Here is a 23,397-nt window from a genome sequence, read left to right as displayed (position 1 = left end):
GTGGCAAGGCTAGTCACCACTTACTTACCATCCATCAGTCCCTAACTATAAACATGGTTTTAATTAGGAGTTTTGGAGTATATAAGATTGAGATGACATGTCAGTCTTTTGTATGTGTGAGTAATAACACTTTGTGACCGCATACAGCAATTGAGAATTCTTTTTTTTCTACAAATTGTGTTTGTTGATGAGTACCAAATAAGTAAAAGTGTTTTAGTTTCTTTCTAAGTAGCCCATCAAGGACTCCAATTTTGCTTATGGCTTGAAGTCCCACATATATTGCATTGGTTGCACTTGAGATGTAACATTGCCTATATGTTGTCCCTGACAAATTAAACCAAATCAAATAAAAATAAAATTGCTCTTCAACATACTAATCTTGCATTTTGGTTGCAGATAATATAATGGGTATGATGATTTCATGTGTTAATTCACCTCCTTTTTGACATTTGTCACAGGTGCGCATGGCTTTGAAGAAAGCAGAGAAGGAGTTAGAGTCACGCAGTAGCTGGTCACCACCAGAGTCTCTCCAGAAGTGGCTGCAGCTCACCCATGAGGTGGAAATGCAGTACTACAACATCAAGAAGCAAAATGCTGAACGGCAGCTCCTTGTGGCCAAAGAAGGGGTAAGCATGTAAAAACCTAAAGGGGAATGCCATGCCGTTGATTGTATTGCCTTGATTTGATTGTAGGACAAGTTGTTATAAACCCATAAATTATATTCCAAAGCAACCATTTTACAAAGTCACCAGAGACCTAACATTTGAGACTAGCCTGGCCATAATATCTGAACCTGAAACAGTTTTTAATGCAATAAAATGTTTACAGTAAAAATGAAAGCAGCCTCATTAAGTCATCTTGGTTACGGTCTTGTGAGACTGCTATTCATGTTTTTGAATATTAGTTGGACTGTTGTTGGACAAGATTTGGCTTTAACATAGTGTGTGAATAATGTCAATACAGCAGAGATAAATGTTTGGTCATTCATTTTCACAGGCAGAGAAGATAAAGAAAAAGAGGAACACTCTCTTTGGGACTTTCCATGTGGCTCACAGCTCCTCTCTGGATGACGTGGACCACAAAATACTGGCAGCAAAGTAAGTCAGACATTTTAATTGTGTAATACTTCTCATAAAGTTTTAGAAAACTTAACAGCATTTTCATTTTTAAAAATAACAAGTGATTTAAGCCCCATTGGGACAGGATTAACATTACAGGAAGAGGAGGGGAATAAATGATTTACTGTTCGCTGTAAATTGACTCCTCGTTCTGGACATCATTTTAAATAGGGCTGCAGGAATCAACTATATTAGTAGTCGAGTATTCTACCAATTATTTCATCAATTAATTGAGGAATCATAAAATAAATACTAGTAAATATACAAAAGACAAATAAAGACTGGACTCTTAAAATGAACAACTAACCCAATCTGCTAACCAGCTCTGTGTCACCGCAGTGTGTCAGCTCGCCGCTCTCCTCTCATGGAGCAGTCCTATTGATTTACGTTAACGTTACATTGTGTTGGGTCCACTCCGTCGACTGGGTGCATAATGTTAGACTGGATGCTTTCTGCTGAGATGCTGAGGCATTGATGTAGTCCTACTGTGTTTTACAATAGACGCACTGTACAGAGTTTTGGTTTTGTTTCAGCTTGAAATGATTCAAAATTTTTGACACTTTCTGTTGTTCTCTCTGGCCTGTCGCTTTTCTTCACCCCTTGCTATTTTCTCTCTTCTTCCATTTTGCAATCTGCAACTTTTTTTTCTTCATTGTGCACAATTGTGGTCTGTGAACGTGTTTGTGACAGTAATAATAATCTGTGCAAAACACAGTGGGCTCTGTACAGTTGTAGGATTAAAGGAAGCTCAATTTTTAGTAATCAAGTTACTCAAGGAATCATTTCAGTCCACCTAAGCCCACTTGATCAGCTCTTGCTCTCCTGATTGCTTTTTTTTTGTTCTTTTTTTTATTTTTTATTTTGGCGTATAGGATCCCAAATAGGCAATGTGGGTGTTAACATGTTTCCGTCTATCAGATTAGCAAAGAAATGTACTTTTTTTTCATTTGGAATATTGGGCCCATGTTTGGCCCATGGGCGTGCTGGTCTTACAGGGAGGTGTGTTCAGGTGCATTCTGGGCGTATTGCTATCTTGAGGCAGCGGGAAGTGATCGCGCCATTGACCAACAAAAACCTGGCCTCAAGTCAATAACACACCATTTCATTGTTATTTTAACAGCACATTAGTGAAATACTCCTAGGCTCGTGCACACTATGCTTGTTACACACACACAGGGAAGTGCAGCAGCACACAAACATGCAAAAGATTACAAATATATAATACATTACTATAATAATAATAATACACAAATATTATGGTGCAAATCCTCCATCATAATAGCAATGCGCCATGGTCCAAACGCGCCTGGCTTTTAAAGGGAATGGGAGATGACACCGATTTGGTTTATTGCATGTTACGCCCAAAACACAGCTATGAATTAATGAAGACACTAAGTACAACCCTTTAGAACCAGGCGCCCGGCGCACGGACCCTTTTTTTCCACCGTCAAACTAGCAAAAGTGGATTTGGACACACCCTAAACGCACCTGCGCCAGGCGCTTCACGTTGTGCACTTAGATTGTTAAAATATGTCTCTTGATAAAGTGATGTTAAGTTACTTCACCTCTGGACTTATTTCTCATCTCCTTATTTCTCCTCATCTTTCACAGACAAGGCCTGGGTGAGGTGACGGCTGCTCTGCGGGAGAGGCTTCATCGTTGGCAGCAGATAGAGATCCTCACAGGTTTTACCATCGTTAATAACCCAGGCCTTCCATCTCTCACCTCATCCCTCAACCTTGATCCCAGCTTCATGGGTGGCAGAGCTACACCTCAGCACTTCATCATGTCTGAGGACATGGACGACTTGGATGAGGATTTCGTGCCTGGAACTCTGCAATGTAAGAGTTCATCCGAGTCTCTCGGCCATTCTGTGGGGATTAGCAAACAAACCCCTAAACACTCCAAGGCGCTGCTGGGAAAATCCAAAAATCAGACCACATGAGAATTTGGACCTTTTATGTTACAATTATAACATTATACACTTATAATTACCTGAATTTGTCCATACGGCCTCCCTGGTGATGGAGGGTAGTGAGGGTCACACATGTCTATGATTTGAATGAGTGTTGTTTTACATTTGTATAATGTGTATCATGTAAATTCACATAATTGTCTTGTTCTTTCACACACAGTTCCAGTTGAATGCCTTTGTTGATTGTTCTCATTTTTGGTAAAAGACTCAGTCGATAATGGAGACTGAACTGAATCTTGTGCCTTTTCTCTGGAAATTGAAATGTCAAGAAAAATATACCTCTTCATGAGAGCAAGTTTTTGTGCTGATCTGTTTGTAGTGGTCGTGTCCATATATATGCTAAACACCTTTTTTTTAAATAAAATTTGGGTCAAAAAACTGCAACCAAAGGAAGCATAATAAATGCAGTTATTGCCCAATTTAAATTCTTATCTAGGTTGAATATTAGCGGAAAAAAACACACACAAGCTACCCATCATTTTTACAAAATCTTTATGAACAAAAACTATTTTCATTTTGGGTAAACACCTCTTTATCTCATCAAGAAAAACAACATTCTGCTGATCATAATGCTGTCTAGCCATGTTGTTATGTGCTCTATATTTGACTTAATATTATGGCAAAACTTGACGCACGTTAAGTTTGGGTTTGACTAACTGCAGGCGAAACTTGTTCTGCAGAATCCTATTCCGACCACAATAGTGAGTAAGTCTTTTTATTCCACATTAATTGCACTCCGTATCTCACTCCCCTCTCTCCCTCCACCACCTTTCTGGCATTTGGCTTCCACTGCTGTGTCACTGGGCTAACTACAGATGGCACCCGACTGCTGGAACGGCGAGCCAGCGACCTGTGGTCCATCAGTTCAGACTCTCAGCACATATGGAAATATCCTGGTTGGCCATTTATTCATGCCCCAGTTCAGTCCTCAGTTTGACATCCCTGTCCCTTCCCTTGACTCAAAGCCATACAGCTGTAATGTGTTTTAATTGGGACAGTACGCTGCAGATGGACACAGCTGAAAGAGAAACTACTCCATGCTGCGTTGATCTGCCCCCGCCTTAGTTGCTTGCTTGCCACATTTACCCCCTCCTCTAAATCTTGTCCCCAACCCCCCTGCTTTCTTCCCATAGTGATTTGCCACATACTTTTATTGTAAATGGGCACTTCCTCTCATAAATGGGCTAATATTTTTGTCTTTTATTCATTTAAACGATATATCTTTATCTATAAGTCACTGTGTTCTCCTTTTTGTTTAATTTAATATTTTTCCTTGAGGAGAAAGAGAGAGAAAATCGTGATGTTGGGATGTTATAATGGTAAATCAGTGAATGGGGTTCATCTTGGAGATGTAATCATTTTCCAACTTTTAAGTCGAGAAAAATGTATCCCTGCACCTGAGTATCTTTCCACTAATCTCCCAGTCAGTCTCCCCTTGACCGTCAGACTTTATTTCACAAGTGGTTGTTGATAATGCTGCTGTTTTATGCCCACAGCTCCCAGTATGATGTCCCTGCGCCAACGCCACATTGACCCCCAGCTGGCCATGGGCTCCCAGAGGTTGGTAGAGAGTTGCCTGTTGGCGGAGCAGCAGGGAGAGGGAACCCTATATCCTTCCAGGTCTAGGGCTACTTTCAGACAGTCGCGCAGCCAGTCGTTTGGCCAGCTCGATTGTCTCCCTCTGCCTCCTCTTTCCTCGGCTGTGTCTCACCCCTCCATCATCTGTACCTCCAACCTAAACCCTCATTCCCAGTCCTCCTCTTCCTCCTGCTTAGCCAGCTCCATGGGCAGCATTGTAGCTCCTCATTCCTCCCATATATATCATGCCTCTTTTCAGCCCATGGACCCCATTCCTGATTTCACCTCCGATGTATCCAAAGCACACCCCTCGTGCAGCGACATCTTCGGGTACCCGTCTCTTTCCAATTCTCAACACACGTCGCATGTGCGTGGATTAGTTTTTTACCACCTGGTGTCCTTTCATCTTTTAATCAATGCATCATAGCAGAGGTATCTTCATCTGTCCATCTTTTTTCCTTTAAGTCCATTTTGTTTTGTTATGCTTTCTTCTGGTTTGATTTGTCTTTTATTTAGCTTTCTTGTCATTGCACCTGATGAGGCATTACAAAATCCATGCATTTACTCTTTTTCAACCTCTGTGTTCCTGTTCTTAGTCTGCCCAACTAACAAGTGTGGAGTCCCAGTGTCCAGGCTGTGCCCAGTGTGTATCCATGGCTTTGCAAGCATAGTGTAGACAAACCCCAGCATGCAAGGCTTCACCCTTAAACTTTTTTTTTCTTTTTTTCTTTATTTCCTCTAACTTGTGTTTTTTTTTTTTTTTTTTTTTCCTCCACAGAGACCTAAATCGCTCTGACTCTGACTCCTCCCTGTCTCTCTCCCAAGTTGGTGATCGGCTATCTGCCTACAGCTCCAAAGGCCACCTAATCAAGCCCACCTCTCTCATGCACGGCATATCTGGGCGTGGAGATGACACGGTCTCTCTGCATGCTCACACCCCCAACGGAGGGAACCGCATTCATGAGGTCAGTCCTGCAGAGCCTGTCCCTGACAGCCCCATACTAATGAAGAAGGTGTACGGCATAGAGCAGTCTCCCAGCCTGGGAGAGATCAACAGTCTGTCAGAGTCGTCCCGCTCCTTCAGCCCCAACTCCACCGAACCTGACACACCGTCGCCTACAGGAGGACAACCGGGGGCAGCGGGGGCAAAGGGCAACAGCCGCATCCCACAGCTGTCTTCCAAGAAGAGCCCGCTGGAGGAGGACAGCGGCTCTACGGGAGAAGACACAGATTCCACTGCCAGCCGCAAGAAACACACCTTCAAGATCTTCAAGAAACAGAAGAAATAAGGGCTACACGAACTACAGGCTAGCAAAGCTGTTTGACTGTATTCCTCTGGTCTGTTTTTGGAAAAAAAAAAAAAACGGTTCAATGTTTTATGGGTTCATTAATGGTCAAATGATGGCACAATTTGTTGCCGTTGTATCTTTTTGTAGGTACATCACCTACTCTAGGAAACTGTGGGAGCAACCAGCTGTTCAGTTTTATCTGCTTATTTGGTTGGTATGTTAAATATGTGGGGAACGGGTAGGTTTTTAAATTGGATTGTAAAGTATTATTTATTCAGCAGAAATTTGTGCAAGTCTCAAAGGCAAATGTGTTTCCCAGTTGTTTTTTTCTTTCTTGTTCTACAATCTATAACATTTAGCATGTCTTCACTTTTGTTTGTCTGATACTCGAATGCTCTTAGTGTTTGCTTGGTTCTTGTCGTTTAAACTTCTTAGACAACACTTGATGTTTCTTTTATTACTACCTAACCACCTAGCCTACAAATCCAAAGTGAATGCGTACTCACTGAGTACTTTTTTTTTTATTGATGGTTACATGTTTTTTCTGTCTTTTGTTTTCTTCTTCTTGGCAGAGCAAATGACACATTCAGAAGATCCTCAAACAGAGGAGTAGTACTAGAAGGCTCGGAGTTCCATTTAGTATTAGCCACTGAAATTTCACTTTTGTCTGTTAAAAAAAATAAATAAAAAAATGTGTTAAGTGCCATTGAGCACAGCAATAGTACTTGGTGTGGTTTTAAAATGCTCGATAATACTTTGCAACCTTGGATGTCATCCAAAAGAGAGTTGAACAAGCCGTAAATCTCTCTGTAATAAGTTACAAAAGGACCATCAAATTGCAGCATTAGACCTTTTGCTTTGGTTTTAGTGTTTAGTTGTTGGGTGCGTGAGAGGGTGAGAGAGAAGTGCTTTGCTCAAAAGTCCAGCTTTTAAACGATGCCAAAACGTTGAACCACATACACAAGTGTTAATTTAATGAACAGGATGCGAGTAACTTGAATTTTGCTCCGGCTGTTTTATTTTTGTTTTAGGGACTATAGGTGGACGATGAAAACTTCACAGCAGTTTGTCCGTGTGAGATGGGTGCTGGTAAGGGCTATTTACAAGGCAAACCTCATTTGCTCTGTGCAAGATAGAAATGTTCAAGTTGTAACCACTTTGTAATCCACCTTTTTATGGAAGATTTCTCTCAAGTTATGAAAGCAGAAGACCAATCGCGGTTCAAGTGTCAAATCGCTATTTCTGTCAGAGGCCTTTGTATTTGTAGTGTGTTTGGCCTTGTAAGCCCCTTTTACACAGAACACAAAACCACATATACACAGTGTGTGATGTATATCCTGAGCTTAAACGCCGATTGTCCAAGGGTATTGTTTCTGTAACGGTATCGTCAGTACAGTATGTTTACACTTGCTACAGATAATTACTATTCTCCGATTACCACATCAAAGAATGTTGTGCCAGTTTTAATACCGACAGCTTCATATGAGCACAAAACTATGCATCCGTAGTTGTAGGTGATTGCTAAAGTAGTAAGGACGCCAGTACACTTAGGGTGTTCCTGACCAATGAGCAACCAAAAAGTGCTGCAAAAGACAGTCGGCCTCCCCCAGCCTCATAATGTAACCGGTGGTTTGGATGTAAAAGACACGTTTGAATATTTTATTTTAGAAACCAGCTTTAAAAAAACAATTTCCTACTGGTACTTTTTTAAAGAGTCATTTGTACCTTTTTTTGCACGACAGAGCTGTAATGGATTATGCCATCTGTATGTATGTGTGCGTGTGTGCGTCTGTCTGCTCCCAGTATAATGCATTGTAATGTTGATGCATGTCAACTGCTGTAACAAAACCTATATTGGGTTTATAGAGTGGATCAGCTTAAGCTCTGTACTCCCCATCCCTACTTTTCTGTCCCTTTTTGTTTTGAGCTAATATTTCTAAACACAGTATATTTGTACAGAGAAAATGATAATTTTGCATCTTCTGTGACAGTCTAAACTTTTATGGCACAACTGCATGATAGCAATAAACTATTTTGAATGAAGAATAAGCTCATTTGTCATAGACATTACACCACATGCTGCACAACACTTTCTCATCTGTAGAATTAAACAAATGTCTTCTCTTAAATATAATTTCTCAAAGATGGCAGTGTACTTAGCAAATTTGCCCCAAATCAAATGATCTGAATCTAAATGCCGATTCAGCATAATAGATGAATAATATTAGTTAACCTTTGGGTGTATGTTTAGTATAGGTGTGAAACCCAGTCCACAAAACTCCACCCTAACTGCACTGTGTATATAGCAATCAGGGTGGGACTATTTGCTGTTAAATATTGACCTAGGTTTCAACATAAGTGAGGTGAAGCAGGATGAGGTCCGGATCTGGAGGTTTCTTGTTTCTTCGCAGCTCTGTAATCTTTAATGGAGAGATTAATGAAAGCACTTTATAAACCATGGATTTCCATACACTGTACAGATGCCTCTGTGTGTTTGGGCTCAGCATGCAGGTAGGAGCAGGTTTTCCTTCATGATTTGTAATACACTTGTCCTTTGTGCTTTCAACAGATTTCATTAGCAACTATGTGCGTACATTCTGCTCCACACAGATCATTTGGGGTTTAGACGAGGTGACACTCCTGAATCCTCCAGAGGAGCCTCTGCCTGACCATCTTTTGGAAATACTTTACTGTTGTGATGAACCTGCTACAGTACAACTGGACTGTATTGTATCTTTTGAAACTGGCATCACTTCCACACTCCTGCTGAAACAGTGGAGCTGCGTCCCTGGTAACCCTAAAATAATGACTCTGGAGCTGATCCTGCCGGATTGGTTGGTGTATCAAGCTGATGGGATTATTTCAGACTCCCAGTGGGTGCTGAGTTGCATCCTCCTAGCGACAGTCAGGTACAGTGGATTTGAGAGGCCTGTTGCTGCTCAGGATGTGGCAACTTTGCAGCCTAAACCTTTTTTAAGTCGACCTGTAAAACAGCATCAACTGTGCGTTACCTGGAGTACACAAATGCTGCAATTAACTCAACAGTTTTCAAAGAAACATTGCCCTTTGGAGCAAGGTAAGGTTTGAGAAGTGAGCTTAAAACTGCAATAAACTGTACATGTGGACAAAGGCACCTTAAGGGGAGCTTTGAAAAATCTCAAATTTCTTGTCAACATTTAAGAATCAGAGAACATCACACCCAGAAAAACCCTACACGGATGAATGAGTTTAGGATTTGTCAAAACTTAATGTCATACTGTACTTGATGTATTATTATGTGATTAAAAAAAATTGTAGTCTTTCAAAATCTCAACCAAAACACTTCATGTTATTCAGAAACGGTGCATTTGCTGTCTACAATGTATGCTTCAACTGGAGAAAGCTTTGGTATCACAAAGACACTGGACCCTTATGGCAATGAGGTTCTGGAGTATTCTCGTGTTAAAGCCATCTCCTTTCCATGGTAAGACAACAAAAGTCACACCACATATAACTTAGCTTTCTATTCTGGTAATGACAATTTTATTTAAGGATAGTTAACCAATGGCTTTGTGTTTTTGCCAGGTGTATGTTCTCCATCTGGATGTTTGTGACCAGACGCTGCCAGGACAACCTGTGTGGTGTGTTTTACCATATAGACCCCCATAATAACTATATCACACCAACACTGTTAATCAAAAAATCAGGTATGGTTAAGAAATGAATCTCACCTTTCAGGTATTCCCAATATGCAACTACACAGTGTCTTTATCTGAACTTACATGAGCCATTGCTTGATATGTATAGGGCAGCTACACGTCCAGATGGATGGCAAGTCTGGGGAATCCTCTGCATTGGTTTCCCCATTCAAGGTGCCTTTAAGTGAGTGGTGCCAAATCAGTGTGATGTTGCAGGGTAGAATGGTGAGTCGTCTCTTGTTCGCATAAGATGCCCTATTATGTAAATAATGGTAATAATGAAAAATAATGTGGCCTTTGTTGTGCGTGCGTCTCAGGTGACTGTCTCCATGGTGTGCGTGGATAAGGAGCAGAGAAGCCTTCATTCAATAGAACATATGTAAGTCTATATCTGACGTAACAGTGATTCAAATATATTAAAATCAGAAAAAAAAATGCACTTAGTATTCTGCCTATCTGTTGTCAACATGTTGTGTCTTACAGGATGAGGCATAATGTGAAGCTGGATGACACAGAGGGATACTTTGTGATTGGTGGAGGGAAATTCATACGAGGTGTGGAAGGTTATTTTGGGCCATTGGTTTACTACCGCAACAGGATATCATCTCACAGCATGGTAATTATACTGCACCTGCCCACAGTTATTGTCTCTGTCGATCATTTGAGTCTGATGTTTTTCCTCTTCTCCAGCCTGAAGTTGTAATTCCAGATGTTATCAGGAACGTGAACCTGACTGGATGGCTGCAGACCTGTCAAGAATTTCATCTCGAGATGAATATTAAAATCAGTGGCTATTCTTTCAAGGCCAAACAGGAGACAGAGTCTGGTAGTAGGTTTATATATCCACCAGATGGTGCTAATGTTACTGTACCTGAAATATTCTCAAGAGCCCTCTGCAGAGCTACTGAAAATGCAAAGAAGCTGTCTACTGTGATATTTTTTCAGAGATCTGTTTCGATGCGTTCCATGAGTGGATGAAAAAGGACAGACTACCATCAAAGTCACAGTGTGAGCTGTGGGAGGTGACTGTCCCTCATAGAAGACAAGCGGCAAAACTGGCCAAGTTATTGGCTTTCAAACATGGTAAGAGATAGACTTCACTGGTACAAAATATCCAGAGATGGAGGTAACAAACTCGAGTACAAAGGTCATTGTTAACATTACTCTGCGGATTAAGCTTTTTAGTAATTATTTAACACTGAGAAAGAGAACCATCTTTTACAATGAATACTTAAACAATTTAGACAATTAAGTATGTTCCACTGGTATTATTTGTTTACTCTAGTAGGATTTCAAATACAGGGCTTAATATAGTTTGCATTTCGTATTTTCTTAACACCTAATTAACTGCTACCGCTACCAACCATAAGAGACATAAGCTTTTGGGCTTTGTTGTGTTTTATCCTTTTGACAAATACTGTACAAAGATAGGAAGCTTCCTGGTGAGGCTGTGCATATATTAGTATTTTTATATATATATATATATATATATATATCAATTCTATTTAAGGTTGGAAAAATCACCCTACACAGTTTGACAGTGTTAATGCATGGACAGTATATTATAAGCTCGTTGCAGCTCTAAATTGAACCCATTTGATGTTTACTCTGAATGAAATAGTCAAACACATTCCATCAATTGGAAATATTGTAGATGTGTTGTGCATCATTGTATACACATTTCCCAGAATTCACACATTTGGCATCTTTGGAAAATTCTCCTTTAAAACTTAAAATAAGATCTGTGGGTTTGAACAAAGTTTGGCTGCACAGCATGAGTTTGTAACGACTGACCGATTTGCTTGTTACTGGGCTGAGTAAACATTATATTCTACTTATCATTGACTGATTATATCAATGCGTTATCTAACATAAAGCACTGAAATCAATTCATGACTTGCAGGAGAAAGAAGAGCTAGGCTGCTAGCTGTGGGCCGAGCGCTGTACTCCTTATCACTTCATAAACTGAGCAGAGCAAGCAGCACTGGTGTGGTCAGCAGAATATTACCACTGCTGCTCCAAGCTGGCTGCTTGGCTAATAACCGAGCTCTACACATGTCCTCAGTGCTCTACAGCGCTGGCCTGGGAGTCAAGGAACAGCCCAATAAGGTGTGAGCTACTGGCTCAGATAAAGTAGAACTCTGCCTGTGGTGTACTTTTTTTTTTATAGTCTCCCATGCCCTTGTGTTTGGGACAGGCTTGGCTCCTGGCCCTGCTGGCAGCCCAAAAGGATGATCGATTAGCACTTCTGCACCTTGGGCACCTGCACCACCAGGGTCTCCAAGGCCTCCCCACAGACCCAGACCTGGCCTATGCATATTATGCAAACATTGCTAAACAGACAACTTTAGACCGTCACAATCCCACACCAGAGCAGGTAATGTATGTGTTTGTAACCGGATGCATTGGTGTCCTCGTTTCGCATATCTCGTTTTTTTTTATATATATATATATATATATATATATATATATATATATATATATATAATACATTTCTACTATATTAAAAAGCTTATCATTTTTAATCTATGTTTATGTGATTCAATGTTAACGTTTTCTTGCCTAATATTCATCATAAGTAATGGCATTTTCTACATTATCATAAACATATTTGTAAAAAAAAAAATCTAACACAACTTATCAGAGAATAGCATTTGTACAATATATTCTGTCATGTCTAACAGTGTCAGACATACAGTACTTGTAATGCAGAGGCTGGGAGGACAAGCTGTGGGCTTATTACAGCATATGATCTGATATGTGATATTGTAATATATTTTCTGCTCTCCTTTCTGTGGCTATAGTTTTTTCCATTTCCATCATCAACAATACCTTTGTCACTGCTTTCCATACCAAGACAGATAACAGTATGATACATTTGGTGATATTACAGTGCTCAAAAGTGGCTCATGTTTTATTGGTTTATTCAAAGCACAGAGCTGCATTTCTGGACTTCTAAGGACGTAGGAATACAAAAGAAAAGACAATCCATTGACTTTTATTTGGGTTTTCTCTTTTTCCTTTTTTTTTTTTTTTAGACATTTGTTGAGGCTGTTTACTTAAACAATGACGAGGTGTTGAATCTCCAGACCAGTGAACATCATCATATCTTCCAATGGCTGAAACTGCAGGCACGCAGAGGAGCAGCTGAAGCCGAGGTACCCTGTTCTATCACAAGCAAAGAAAGTCAGATTAAACAATGTGTGATGAAAATGGAAACAAGTATGTAGGTTTGTGGGCCCCCGGATAGCCCAGTTGGTAGAGCGGGCGCCCATATATAGGCCCATATATAGAGGTTTACTCCTTGATGCAGCGGGGCCGGGTTCAACTCCGACCTGTGGCCCTTTGCTGCATGTTATACCCCCTCTCTCCCCTTTCATGTCTTCAGCTGTCCTGTCGAATAAAGGCCTAAAAATATCTTCAAAAAAAAAAAGTATGTAGGTTTGTTTCTTAAAGCGCACATTTCAGAGTAAAAGAAAATGGCCACAGACACTTAAACAAGGTAAGGATGTCTAATTTTTGTAATAACTCAGCAACTATTTTGCAGCAAGCAGTCGCCCGCATGCTGTACTGGGGTCAGCAGGGAGTGACTCCAGACATCCAGAAGGCTGCGAGACACTACGAAAGGGGAGCTGTCCAGTGGGAGGAACCGGTGTCAATGTATGACTATGGAATAGTCTTACTGCAGGTGAGAACTACACCTGCTGTACAATGAGAAACATGACCATTTATATCGTCGACTACTCCTTTCTTAGGTTGTATCATTAAGTATTAGCTTTTATTATGACATTTTGATGTGTTTCTCTGTAGGGGCATGGTGTTGAAAAGGACATCCCAAAAGCTCTCACTTTTCTGAAGAAAGCAATGGACAAGGTTTTGTATGATTAAATGTGAATTACTTACTTTATTACTCTTTATCAATACTGTAACATTAGGATTCCACTTATTGTTGCAAAAAGCCTTTTAAAGTTAGCACTCCCTATATTGCTTCTTACAATATTCTGTCCCACAGAATTTTGTTCCTGCAATCAATGCCCTGGCCTGGTACTATGAGCACTTTGAGCAGGACTACGAGCAGGCAGTGCAGCTGTGGGAGAAGGCTGATCTCCTTGAGTGTCCAGAAGCTGCTTTCAATCTCGGTGTCATGTACTCACAGGGTCTGTATCCAGGAAAAGCTGCTGACCAGGTTAGCTCAAGTATGAATGCTTTCTGTGATCATCTGCTGGTATGCTTGCAGACTGGTAAATCATTTGTCTTTCTGACAGTTTATGGCCTATCAGTACTACCTGAAGTCTGCAGAGAGAGGGCACATCAGGGGAGCAATTCACCTCGCTAGCATCTGGACCACTGGGATACCTGGCCGAGTCAACAGACACCCATCAGATGCTGTTTTGTTAGCTACTCACCCTTTTATATATTCCACTTTACATATATTATTTGTCCTTATGCTGTGACTGAAGTGTCTTTTTAACTTGACTGCAGGTGGGTAAAGTGGGCAGCTGAGCACAATGGATACCTGGGCAGCGTCTTGCGGAAGGCCTTGGATTCATATCTCAAGAGTGACATGTAATCTTTTTTTTTCTATTCACACTTGCCATGATCCTGATCAGGCAACTTGATTGCAGTAGCAGCAAATTAACATTCTAGCTTTTCAACAGGTTCAGCTCACTGTTATATTACATGATGGCTGCTGAGTCCGGGTATTCACCTGCCCAATTCAATGTGGCATATCTATGTGATCACCATATGGTGAGTTATATCTATATTATTTATAGAGTCATGATTTTAATCATTTTTGTCAAAATGACATTTTTACTCTGTATGCCCCAAGTTAGGTTTTCTGGATCCTGCTTTTGCATCAAACTGTATGTGGAGATATTACAACCTTACAATCCAAAGTCAAAATCCTGACACTTATGGTAAATAACTATCTTTTGGGACTTCAATATTTGGAAACTTGAGTAGGAACATTCATACTTTAAACCCTATTTTTGACCTCTTATTCCACTGCCTCTCCAGCCTTGATTAGGATGGGTGACCTGTTGTACGAGGGACAGGGTGACGGGCGGTTTTCTTCAGCAGAAATGTACACACTGGCAGCAGTAAGGAACGAGCCACAGGTCTGCTTCTTTTAAATAGATTTTTTTCTGTGTGTGTTTATTTTTCAAGGTTGTTTTGTATTCAAAATTGAGCGTGTGTGTGTAAGCCATACTCATCTTCCACAGGGATGGTACAACCTTGGCCTCCTTGCTGAGGAGGGTTACAAGCTGCCGCTGTCAGTCTTGATTAAACTTGGCCTTTCAGAGCTGTACCTGGCCGACAACAGTTTGCTCCTAAGCACTTTGTACAAAAGGTGTGTATGAATTGTATGTGTATGTATACGCCAGTTGTGTAAGTGCAGTGCAGTATACTGTTTTCAACAGAAATCTGAAAGAAAAATAATTCTATATTCTCTTCCAAAGATGCAGAGACTCAGAAGATACAGATTCATACTTGCCTTGCAGCCTCGCCCTCTTCAATGTGTATCTTCAGTCATTCCAAAAGGACTATAGTGCTGCTATTAAGGTTAGTGGCATATCCTCAAGCTACATTTGTAAAAGTTAGCAACTAAATATTTACCCAAGTAAAAGTACATCATCAGTATTATCAGCGAAACATAAAGTATCAAAAGTGAAATTACTAATTAGTCAACATGTTTTTTAATCATTTCAATTATATTATTGTATTATCATTTTGGTGCATTAATATGTAGCATTTTAGTTGTGGTTTGCACATGCATTTTAATACAAAGATCAATAAATTAACTTGTAATAAAATGTTCTATATGAAAATGTACCTTGCTGATAATTATTAATATTATTATCATAATTTATTTCTAGTGTAAACTCCCAAATATTAACTCAATAATCTGTAACATTTACCTGCTGATAGTTAATGTATCAATTTATTTTGTAGCTGGTCACTATTATATTTCCTCTCTTTATATAATGTATCGTTGGGCACTTTAATTTATAACAATGCATCCAACTCATAACTTGATTGTAGAAAAAAGGAATAATATTAAAGAAACTCTCAGTAGTCACTATGGCTGTCAGATAATGTAGTACAATAACACAATATTTCCCTATGAAATGTGGTGGAATAGAAATATAAAGTAGCGTCAAATGGAAATACTAAAATACAAGTACCTCTAAAATTGTACTTACTGTAAGTACAGTACTTTAGGAAAGGTACATAGTTCCTTTCCACCACTGGCCAAAGTACAGAGTCATTATTGTGATGTAACATCTTGCTGACATTTTGGTCATGCTATTTCCCACAGTTCTCCACTGCGGTTGCCGTGGTTGCAGCTCCAACGATATTCCTAATCATCCTTGGTGTGTTCAGGAGACCTGTCCCATCCCCCAACTAGAACCAATATTATCTTATCAGGATTGTCAGTGCAACAAACTCGGGAACTAAACAGCAAAGTCAACCTGCACAGTGACAGCATTAACACATTTTGTGTTAGTTTACTATGGGATCACTGTAAAGATTATTATAAAAAAAATGATATTGTTTTTTAGTACATGTCTGGAATGTTTTTTGGTTGTAAGTTACTTACTGTTCAAATAATGTATTGACTTTTTCTGAAACAAATAACTTGATTGAACAATAAAGAGTTTGAATAAGTGCAATCAGACTTGCAGTTTCAAGATATTTCTGGTGGGTCAAAGATGTCATTCTTGGACGTCCTTTTGTCTCCTAGTGTAATGACTTATTCACTCTGTGGCGTTCTGTATGTGGATCGGAATTTCAGGTAATGAATGCCCAGGTGTAGCCTCAGCTCCACCATCACCACTACATACTAAGGGCTTACTAAACAAGTATCGAACAGGACTCCAGGCTGACACAAATCTAAATTTGAACTTCAACCTACACACTATATACGTTAATATAGTTTTCCTGTCTCAATCACTTTTGTCTGGAGACCCATCCCACAGGAAAATGAATTGTTATGGATAATAACATCATATCTATCTAAACAAGTCTTCCCTGGCTCCAATACACTCCAACATTGCTTTTGAGCTTGTATACTCAGATAGAGGATTTAAGGTTTGAGAAGATAAGGAGATTTTAACCCTGGGGCATCTATTTGATTGAAGGAGTGATGATTGCAAGCAAACAAATTCAACAGAAATGTCTCCTCGGAAATCCTTTCTTCAGATAATTACAAAACTTTAGCTTTATTCAGAATCAATGCAGTCACTTCTTTGACTGTCAAACTGAAAAGGAATTGTGGTTCCATATTATTATCTTAGATGTCTGTCCTGGCCATGTTTTTGTTCCTGACTCATGACAATCATTTCCCAGATCTGCTCCACCTGGCATCGCATGACTGTAGCTACAAGTGAGGACACTATCATGTAATCCATATTTTTCCTGTGAATTCGGGGGGTTACGTAGCAACTAGATGGGAGTTTACATTCTACAACTAAAAATGTATACATGGTGTGTTTTTGGTATATGATTCCTAAGGCAGAGCATTAGGGCTACTGTCAGGAGTAACACAATCTAACAAGAATAAAGTCAGTGTAATAGTAACTGTACAGTACATGAACTGTCTTGTACTACTGTGACTTTATCCTCATAATATCATGACTTCAATCTTGTAATATGACTTTATTCTTAAAGGAATGTGGCTTTTTACTAAATTTTTTTTAACAGTGGCCCTTAACACTTTCCAGTATATTTAGACTCAATGTATTTAAATGTGACTACTTTTAGACAAGATACAAACAAATGAATAATTGGCTAGGTGATTTTCCTATAGAGTCTAATACAGTGTCTATAGTATAGACACTGTATTGTTGGCAGTATGCTGTAAATACATTACTATAGAAAGAATTTCTAATATGGCCACGCCCTGCGCATGACGTGGCTAATTAACAGAGCGCGAGGCAGCAGGTAAGTTTTTTTGGACACAACAATTAGCTAGCATAAAGCCATGATTAATTGGTAACTCGAAAAACAAACTCAGTAAAGAGCAAATTATATTTCTACCAGCAGGAATAAAAGTGGAAAATTTGGATGAACAAACTAGAATGTACGTAGGCCTACCTGTAACGTGACTAGCATATTTTGCGTGATATGTGTGGAGACTGCAAGAGGAAAAGCTCGTGGACATTAACCTAAGTAAGCTAGCTAGCTAATCTCATTAATGGTGTGACTGAAAGCAGGTTTGTTGGTTGCATGTTTGGTAATTTGGATGTTGTTGTTGCTGATATCAAGTGTTTGTCATAGGCTATACTGTTACATTTAGTATGACATTGACCTACTCTATTTTATAATATATTTGTTGGATTTTAGCCTTCTAAAATACACTACTACTACTACTACTAGGCGTAGCATACTACTACTGTGTATGGTTGCAAATCTGAACTGACTCTACTTGTACTCAGATTTGACTATACTCTGGCCTAGTGAACGCCTCACTTATTGAACATCAACCGTAACGTTATATAGGTTATTTTCGGTCTGTAGGTCTTGGGTTTAAGACCACGGTCAAATCAGCCGACGCTGAAATTGTAGTGCGCTCTTATAGCGGCACGTGTGGTAAATGCAATCAAACGGCCCAGATTGAGTACAGGGCATCACTTACTACGCCCATACTGAAAATCCAAAAATGTTACTGTATGATTTTGGAGATTTTTGGAAGGAAAGTCCAAAAATCTCCATATTTATACAGTAAAAATGTTTGATTTTCAGTATGGGTGTAGTAAGTGATACACTGTACTCAGTCATTGTCTGGAACTATGGAATAAAGTGTTTCACCTCCAGTTCAAATGTATACAGTAAAAATTTTCGTTATTTCTTGAAAATATAATCCAATAATCTTATTTTTTTTGTTCTTTATATATAAACTTTAACATCTTATTTGAAAAGCGGAAGTTGTCCAATGTGTATATTATCGCAAAGGGCTAATGCTGCGTTCCAGACAGTTTTTAGCCCATAAGTTACGACTTCAAGTTGCGACTCATGACTTGGTAGCGTTCCAGGCAAAGTCACCACAAACCCTTCTAGCTAGCGTTAGCTAGCGGCTACCTAACGTTGACGTTAGCTAGTTGACGTTAGTTATCTAGGTTACTTTACGTTGCCTATTTATGTCTATTTATTTCTACTTATCACTGTTAATAAACAGCGTCTGTTAGGGCTGGGCGATATGGACCAAAAGTCATATCCCGATATATTTTGGCTGAATATCGATATACGATATATATCCCGATATTTTTTCCGCAAAGTGAGAGCAAATGTTCAGTCAAAGTCAAAGCCAAATATGACATGTCACATGTAGTTTCATAGAAACCGGCTATTTCAGTGAACAGTTGCAAAATCAAATGAATAAATAATAAACAGGTTTCTTCACCTGGTTCATGATTTAATGCTCAGCTGTTCAAGTAACAATAAAATGTAAACATAAATACTGTATAACAACAGGAGTACTTTTTTTTAAATCAAAGCTCCATAAGGTTTGTTTTAGTTTTTTCCAACGTTTTAAATTGTTAAATTTTTCTTCTACACATTTTCAGCGCTCATTTCTACGTCCCATATTTTCTGACATAGGGCTGGGCAATATAGAGAAAATCAGATATCATGATATTCTTGACCAAATACCTCAATATCGATATTGCAGCGATATATTCTAGAGTTGACAGTTGGTGCTCTCGCAAAATATCTTCACACTTAGATTTTAGATAAATAATCATTAATAATAGAAAAGCTAGAACAGTCTGGTAAGTTCAGAAAAGTTCATCACTTCACTGTAATGCAGCCTTTAAAACCAGGAAAAGACACTTATGTCATATCACGATATTACGATATCCAAAATCTAAGACGATATGTAGTCTCATATCACGATATCGATATAATATCGATATATCGCCCAGCCCTAGCGTCTGTACAGCATCAACGGGGGTCAACCATTGTTGTTTATGTATGTGTGATGTCAAAAACTGTAACTGGTGCTGCGTTCCAGACACAGTTTTTAGCACGTAAGTTACGACTTCAAGTCATGACTCACAACTTGGTAGCGTTCCAGGCAAAGTCACCACAAACCCTTCTAGCTAGCGTTAGCTAGTGGCTACCTAACGTTGACGTTGGCTATCTAGGTTACTTTACGTTGCCTATTTGTCTATTTATTTCTACTTAACACTGTTAATAAACGGCGTCTGTACAGCATCAATGGGGGTCGCCATTGTTGTGTGTGTGAGACGTCAAAAACTGTAACTGGGAGTACAACGATCTGGTACGAGTTCACGAGTAGTAAGTTACGGGTTTGACTGCCGTTCCAGGGCACTTTCATGGGTAGAAGGTTGTGAAAACACGAGATACGGGTTGCCTGCAACGCAACATAAGACTGTTGATCTGCGCTGTTTAATACATTTACCAAAAGTACTAGTATATGAGTGCACTATTTCAGCGTTGGCTGATTTGACCATGGAGATCCAAGTGTCGGCTGGCTTGACCGTACTGTTTTAAGCCGCCATACTTGTTCCAGTTAAACGTACAATATGTAACTTTCTGCCGCTAGGGGTCTCTCAACCAAAACAATGGACGGTAAAACTGGATTTTTGATGACGTTGGGAAGTTGCGTGGAATTATGGGAGTTTTTAGTGTTAAACACCTTCGCTGGATGTTTACGGATGAGTTTACCCATTCAAGTTTATTCACATTACGTTTAGTAAAGTTTATTCATGTTATTGTAATAAAATAGCTGCAGTTTCCCCAAAATAATTACGTCTTTCTTGATTAGATTTTTATTTGTAGCTGACCTGTTAGCTAGTGAGCCAGCAAGCTAACAGTAGCCAGCAGCTAAAACACAAAATATTTCACATATCAATGTCACCTTTTGGATGGTTTCAACACCGGGGCGGACGGGGTTTGTTGTAACGCTAGCTAGCTACTAAACGAGGCTGAGAGACGGGTGTGGGTGGGGATTTCCGGGGGAATCTCCGCGATAGCGAGCCAGGACGTTCGATGCCTGTTGTGCAGCAGCAGAACATCTCCCAGCTGCCCGGAATTATCTCCCATTCACTTTTCAGTAATCTTAACTTTTCGTTTTGGTGCTTAACCCACCTTTTGTCGGGTTAATTTAGCTAACCGCAAAGACAGCTAAACGCGAAGGGGGGAGAAATTCGGCAGGGAGGAGATTTTCGGCACATACACCGGTAGCGCTACGGAGATGTAGCTATAGCTACCGCTATGGATGGCCGCTGTTGTGACTCGGAGCTGGGTCTGATATGGTCTGTTTCCCGACGTTTAATTAAACTGCCGTTAGCGTCGTAAGCACCAGGCACTAGAGATAAGTTCTGGCCGGGGGTTGCTGTAATGAAAGTAGCTGGCTGATAGCTGACTGGGGGCTAATGGTAACTAGCTAGCTATATGTCCCGGGGCAGTCTCTCTGCGCCGGGGCAGTGAGGCAGACAGACCGGGGTGTGCTACTTTGGCTAAATTAGCATTAGATTAATCGTCTATCTATACAGCTAACGTTAACGTTACTAGTGAAGTTATTCGTGGGTTAACTCAGTCCTGTTAGCTGTGGTCGAAACAGTCGTACTAAAAATAACTTTATTAGCGTGTTGAATGATTTTGTAACCTCATAATTAGGGTTGGGTACCGAAACTCGGTGCCAATAGGGAACTGGTGCGAGGCCGAATAAGAACGAAAGTTTCGGTGCCTGACTTTACACTACACCTGACAGCATGTAACGTTAGCCTACCTTTAGCTAGCAGCTGGATTAATCACGGTTAAAATGCTGACAGCTAACGTTAAACAGTGTAAAGTGTGACTGTATTTCACTGTGGAGGACTTCTACAGCGGGATGTAACAGTCTGCGCAGCAGCTGCCGTTGTTGCAATTCATAGATATACAGTATGTTTATGGTCGGAATTAAACAACACAGACGGTGCGTTCACTCGCAGCTGCCGTTTTCGGAATTAAACAACACAGACGGTGCGTTCACTTGCAGCTGCCATTGTCGGAATTAAACAACACAGATTCACTTAAAACTGGTAGCCTCGTGGTGCATTGACAGTAATTGTAAAATACCCTTTTCCCATCTGGGGTTCAACAGCAATTTACTGGTGAAATAAGTTATTGTTATAGTTATTACGTTATTATTAAGTCTTTAATTTTGACCAAGGCCTTAGCAATAAACAAGTCACTGACTGTTGTTTACTACCCTTATTTTTGGCAGCTGGGCAGCTGACTTGACAGCTGATTGGACGATCGCGTCACATGGGTCTTGCTGCTCCCGAATTTCAAAACAGACTTTAATGGCGGCTCGTTCAGAAAACGATCTCATATTTTACGAAAATAGTTCACCGAAACGTGTTTCTGAAAACATTTTAAGCGAGAAATAGGCCATGCAGTTGCTGAATCTGTCTTAATTTCAGATCTACAAAGGTCAGTTTAAAAGATTTTCGTCCGATTTTGAGAGACACCGAGCCGACCACTCCTCAAGTGGAGTGGGGTGCTGCTGGTCAAGTCACATCACATGCAGAAATGTCAATTGGGAGAGAGGCTGCCCGGAGTTGGAGGATACGCCAGCGTCGTTTATAGTCTGGTGTGTGGGAACATTTTGGTTACCTATGATGAAATAAAACAATATATAGAACTGCCACTGTGTGCATGTATTGTGCAACATGCATTCAATATGCTAATTTTAGCTATATATCATATGCTGAAGTATATTCTGGAGTGTTAAAGATTAAAAGAAAAAATAACAAGAACCGTACAGAACCGAAAACCGTGACCCTAAAACCGTGATACGAACCAAACCGTGGGTTTTGTGAACCGTACCACCCTACTAACTCCCCTACACATTGCACACAAAAAACGCACCCTTTGATTTTATGAATATTTTTTACATAAAAATATATAACATTAAAGGATGTTGTTTTTTTGGAGAAAAGAATCTTTGTGCAATGTGTAGGGGAGTTAGCTGAGTTCACCAAACGTGGTTTGACACGAATAGGTCAAAAGGGCGAGCTGCCTAATAGATTTTTGTAATGTGTCGAATATCCAACGTCCAATATAAAACCAACTTTACCATTGTGCTTTTAAGCAAGTTTTCCTAAATAAATTAACTGTTATTGGCTTTGATCATTGTACCCTATCTCCTATCCTTACTACTATTCAAGTTTTTGAGGCAGAAAATACTCCCACTGGATTAAACTTTGAGAAGTAGGGATGGTGTTACATGGATAATGAACCGACTGGTTTCTAGCAATGTGTTAGATTACTGTTGAAGAATTCAATTTTCATTTTTATAATACATCAAATCATTTGTCTTCTGTTATCTGCATTTCACCTAGAAACTGGAATAGAGAGGTCGATTTATGTCTATGAGCACATTGATTCTTTGTACAATGTACAACAACGTTCATGTGAGCAGTATTGAGACAGGCCACATTATGGGGTGATTAATGTCACTCAGCATTTCTAATTTCAATATGTAATTCAGGCTTGAATTTACAGTAATATAATAAGAACTGTTGATGAAGTATTATCTACGGTGGCTGAGACGGTTCAACACAAATACAAAAGCTTAAACACAAATACAAAAGCTACAACACAAATACATAAGCGACAATGGAAGTGAGTGACAACGGAAGAGTGTGTTGTAGTGATAGACCGATTTTATCGTCCGGCCGATATATGGGGCCGATATTTGTGTTTTTACGTGTATCTGCATCGGCCGGTATGCGGCTGCTGTGTTT

General features: G+C 39.8%; 2 protein-coding genes and 1 long non-coding RNA gene across 8 annotated transcripts in view; all 3 read left to right on the top strand.

Moving 5' to 3' along the window:
• The window catches only part of stim1a (stromal interaction molecule 1a), a 30,189-nt gene extending 22,186 nt beyond the window's left edge, over window positions 1-8,003 (top strand). The window contains exons 9-14 of one of the 3 annotated variants that reach the window (XM_028573216.1): window positions 459-626; window positions 997-1,097; window positions 2,730-2,959; window positions 4,590-4,653; window positions 4,931-5,001; window positions 5,450-5,542. In XM_028573216.1, the coding sequence (XP_028429017.1) occupies window positions 459-626; window positions 997-1,097; window positions 2,730-2,959; window positions 4,590-4,653; window positions 4,931-5,001; window positions 5,450-5,457 (642 nt within the window). In that variant the 3' untranslated portion in view covers window positions 5,458-5,542. The other 2 variants (XM_028573213.1, XM_028573215.1) reach the window with 2 other exon arrangements.
• Window positions 8,004-9,319: 1,316 nt separating this feature from the next.
• Window positions 9,320-16,122, top strand: LOC114552098 (protein sel-1 homolog 3). The gene is given in 21 exon segments (XM_028572775.1): window positions 9,320-9,423; window positions 9,525-9,646; window positions 9,747-9,862; window positions 9,955-10,016; window positions 10,121-10,253; window positions 10,328-10,463; window positions 10,583-10,720; window positions 11,541-11,746; window positions 11,835-12,014; window positions 12,676-12,795; window positions 13,185-13,325; window positions 13,448-13,510; window positions 13,650-13,823; window positions 13,903-14,030; window positions 14,120-14,203; window positions 14,296-14,390; window positions 14,473-14,556; window positions 14,657-14,757; window positions 14,863-14,962; window positions 15,072-15,202; window positions 15,960-16,122. Coding segments are annotated over 21 exon segments (2,508 nt in total). The 3' UTR covers window positions 16,050-16,122.
• Window positions 16,123-17,607: 1,485 nt separating this feature from the next.
• LOC114552643 (uncharacterized) overlaps window positions 17,608-23,397 on the top strand; it is a 183,189-nt gene continuing 177,399 nt past the window's right edge. For all 4 annotated transcript variants that reach the window (XR_003692204.1, XR_003692202.1, XR_003692201.1 and 1 more), the window contains exon 1: window positions 17,608-17,812. This is a non-coding gene — a long non-coding RNA (uncharacterized LOC114552643). The remainder of the gene's footprint in view (window positions 17,813-23,397) is intronic.

The sequence above is a fragment of the Perca flavescens genome, chromosome 3, assembly GCF_004354835.1.
Source record: "Perca flavescens isolate YP-PL-M2 chromosome 3, PFLA_1.0, whole genome shotgun sequence".
In the NCBI taxonomy this organism is placed as follows: Eukaryota; Metazoa; Chordata; class Actinopteri; order Perciformes; family Percidae; genus Perca; species Perca flavescens.
This window is presented reverse-complemented; position numbering and strand designations above follow the sequence as displayed.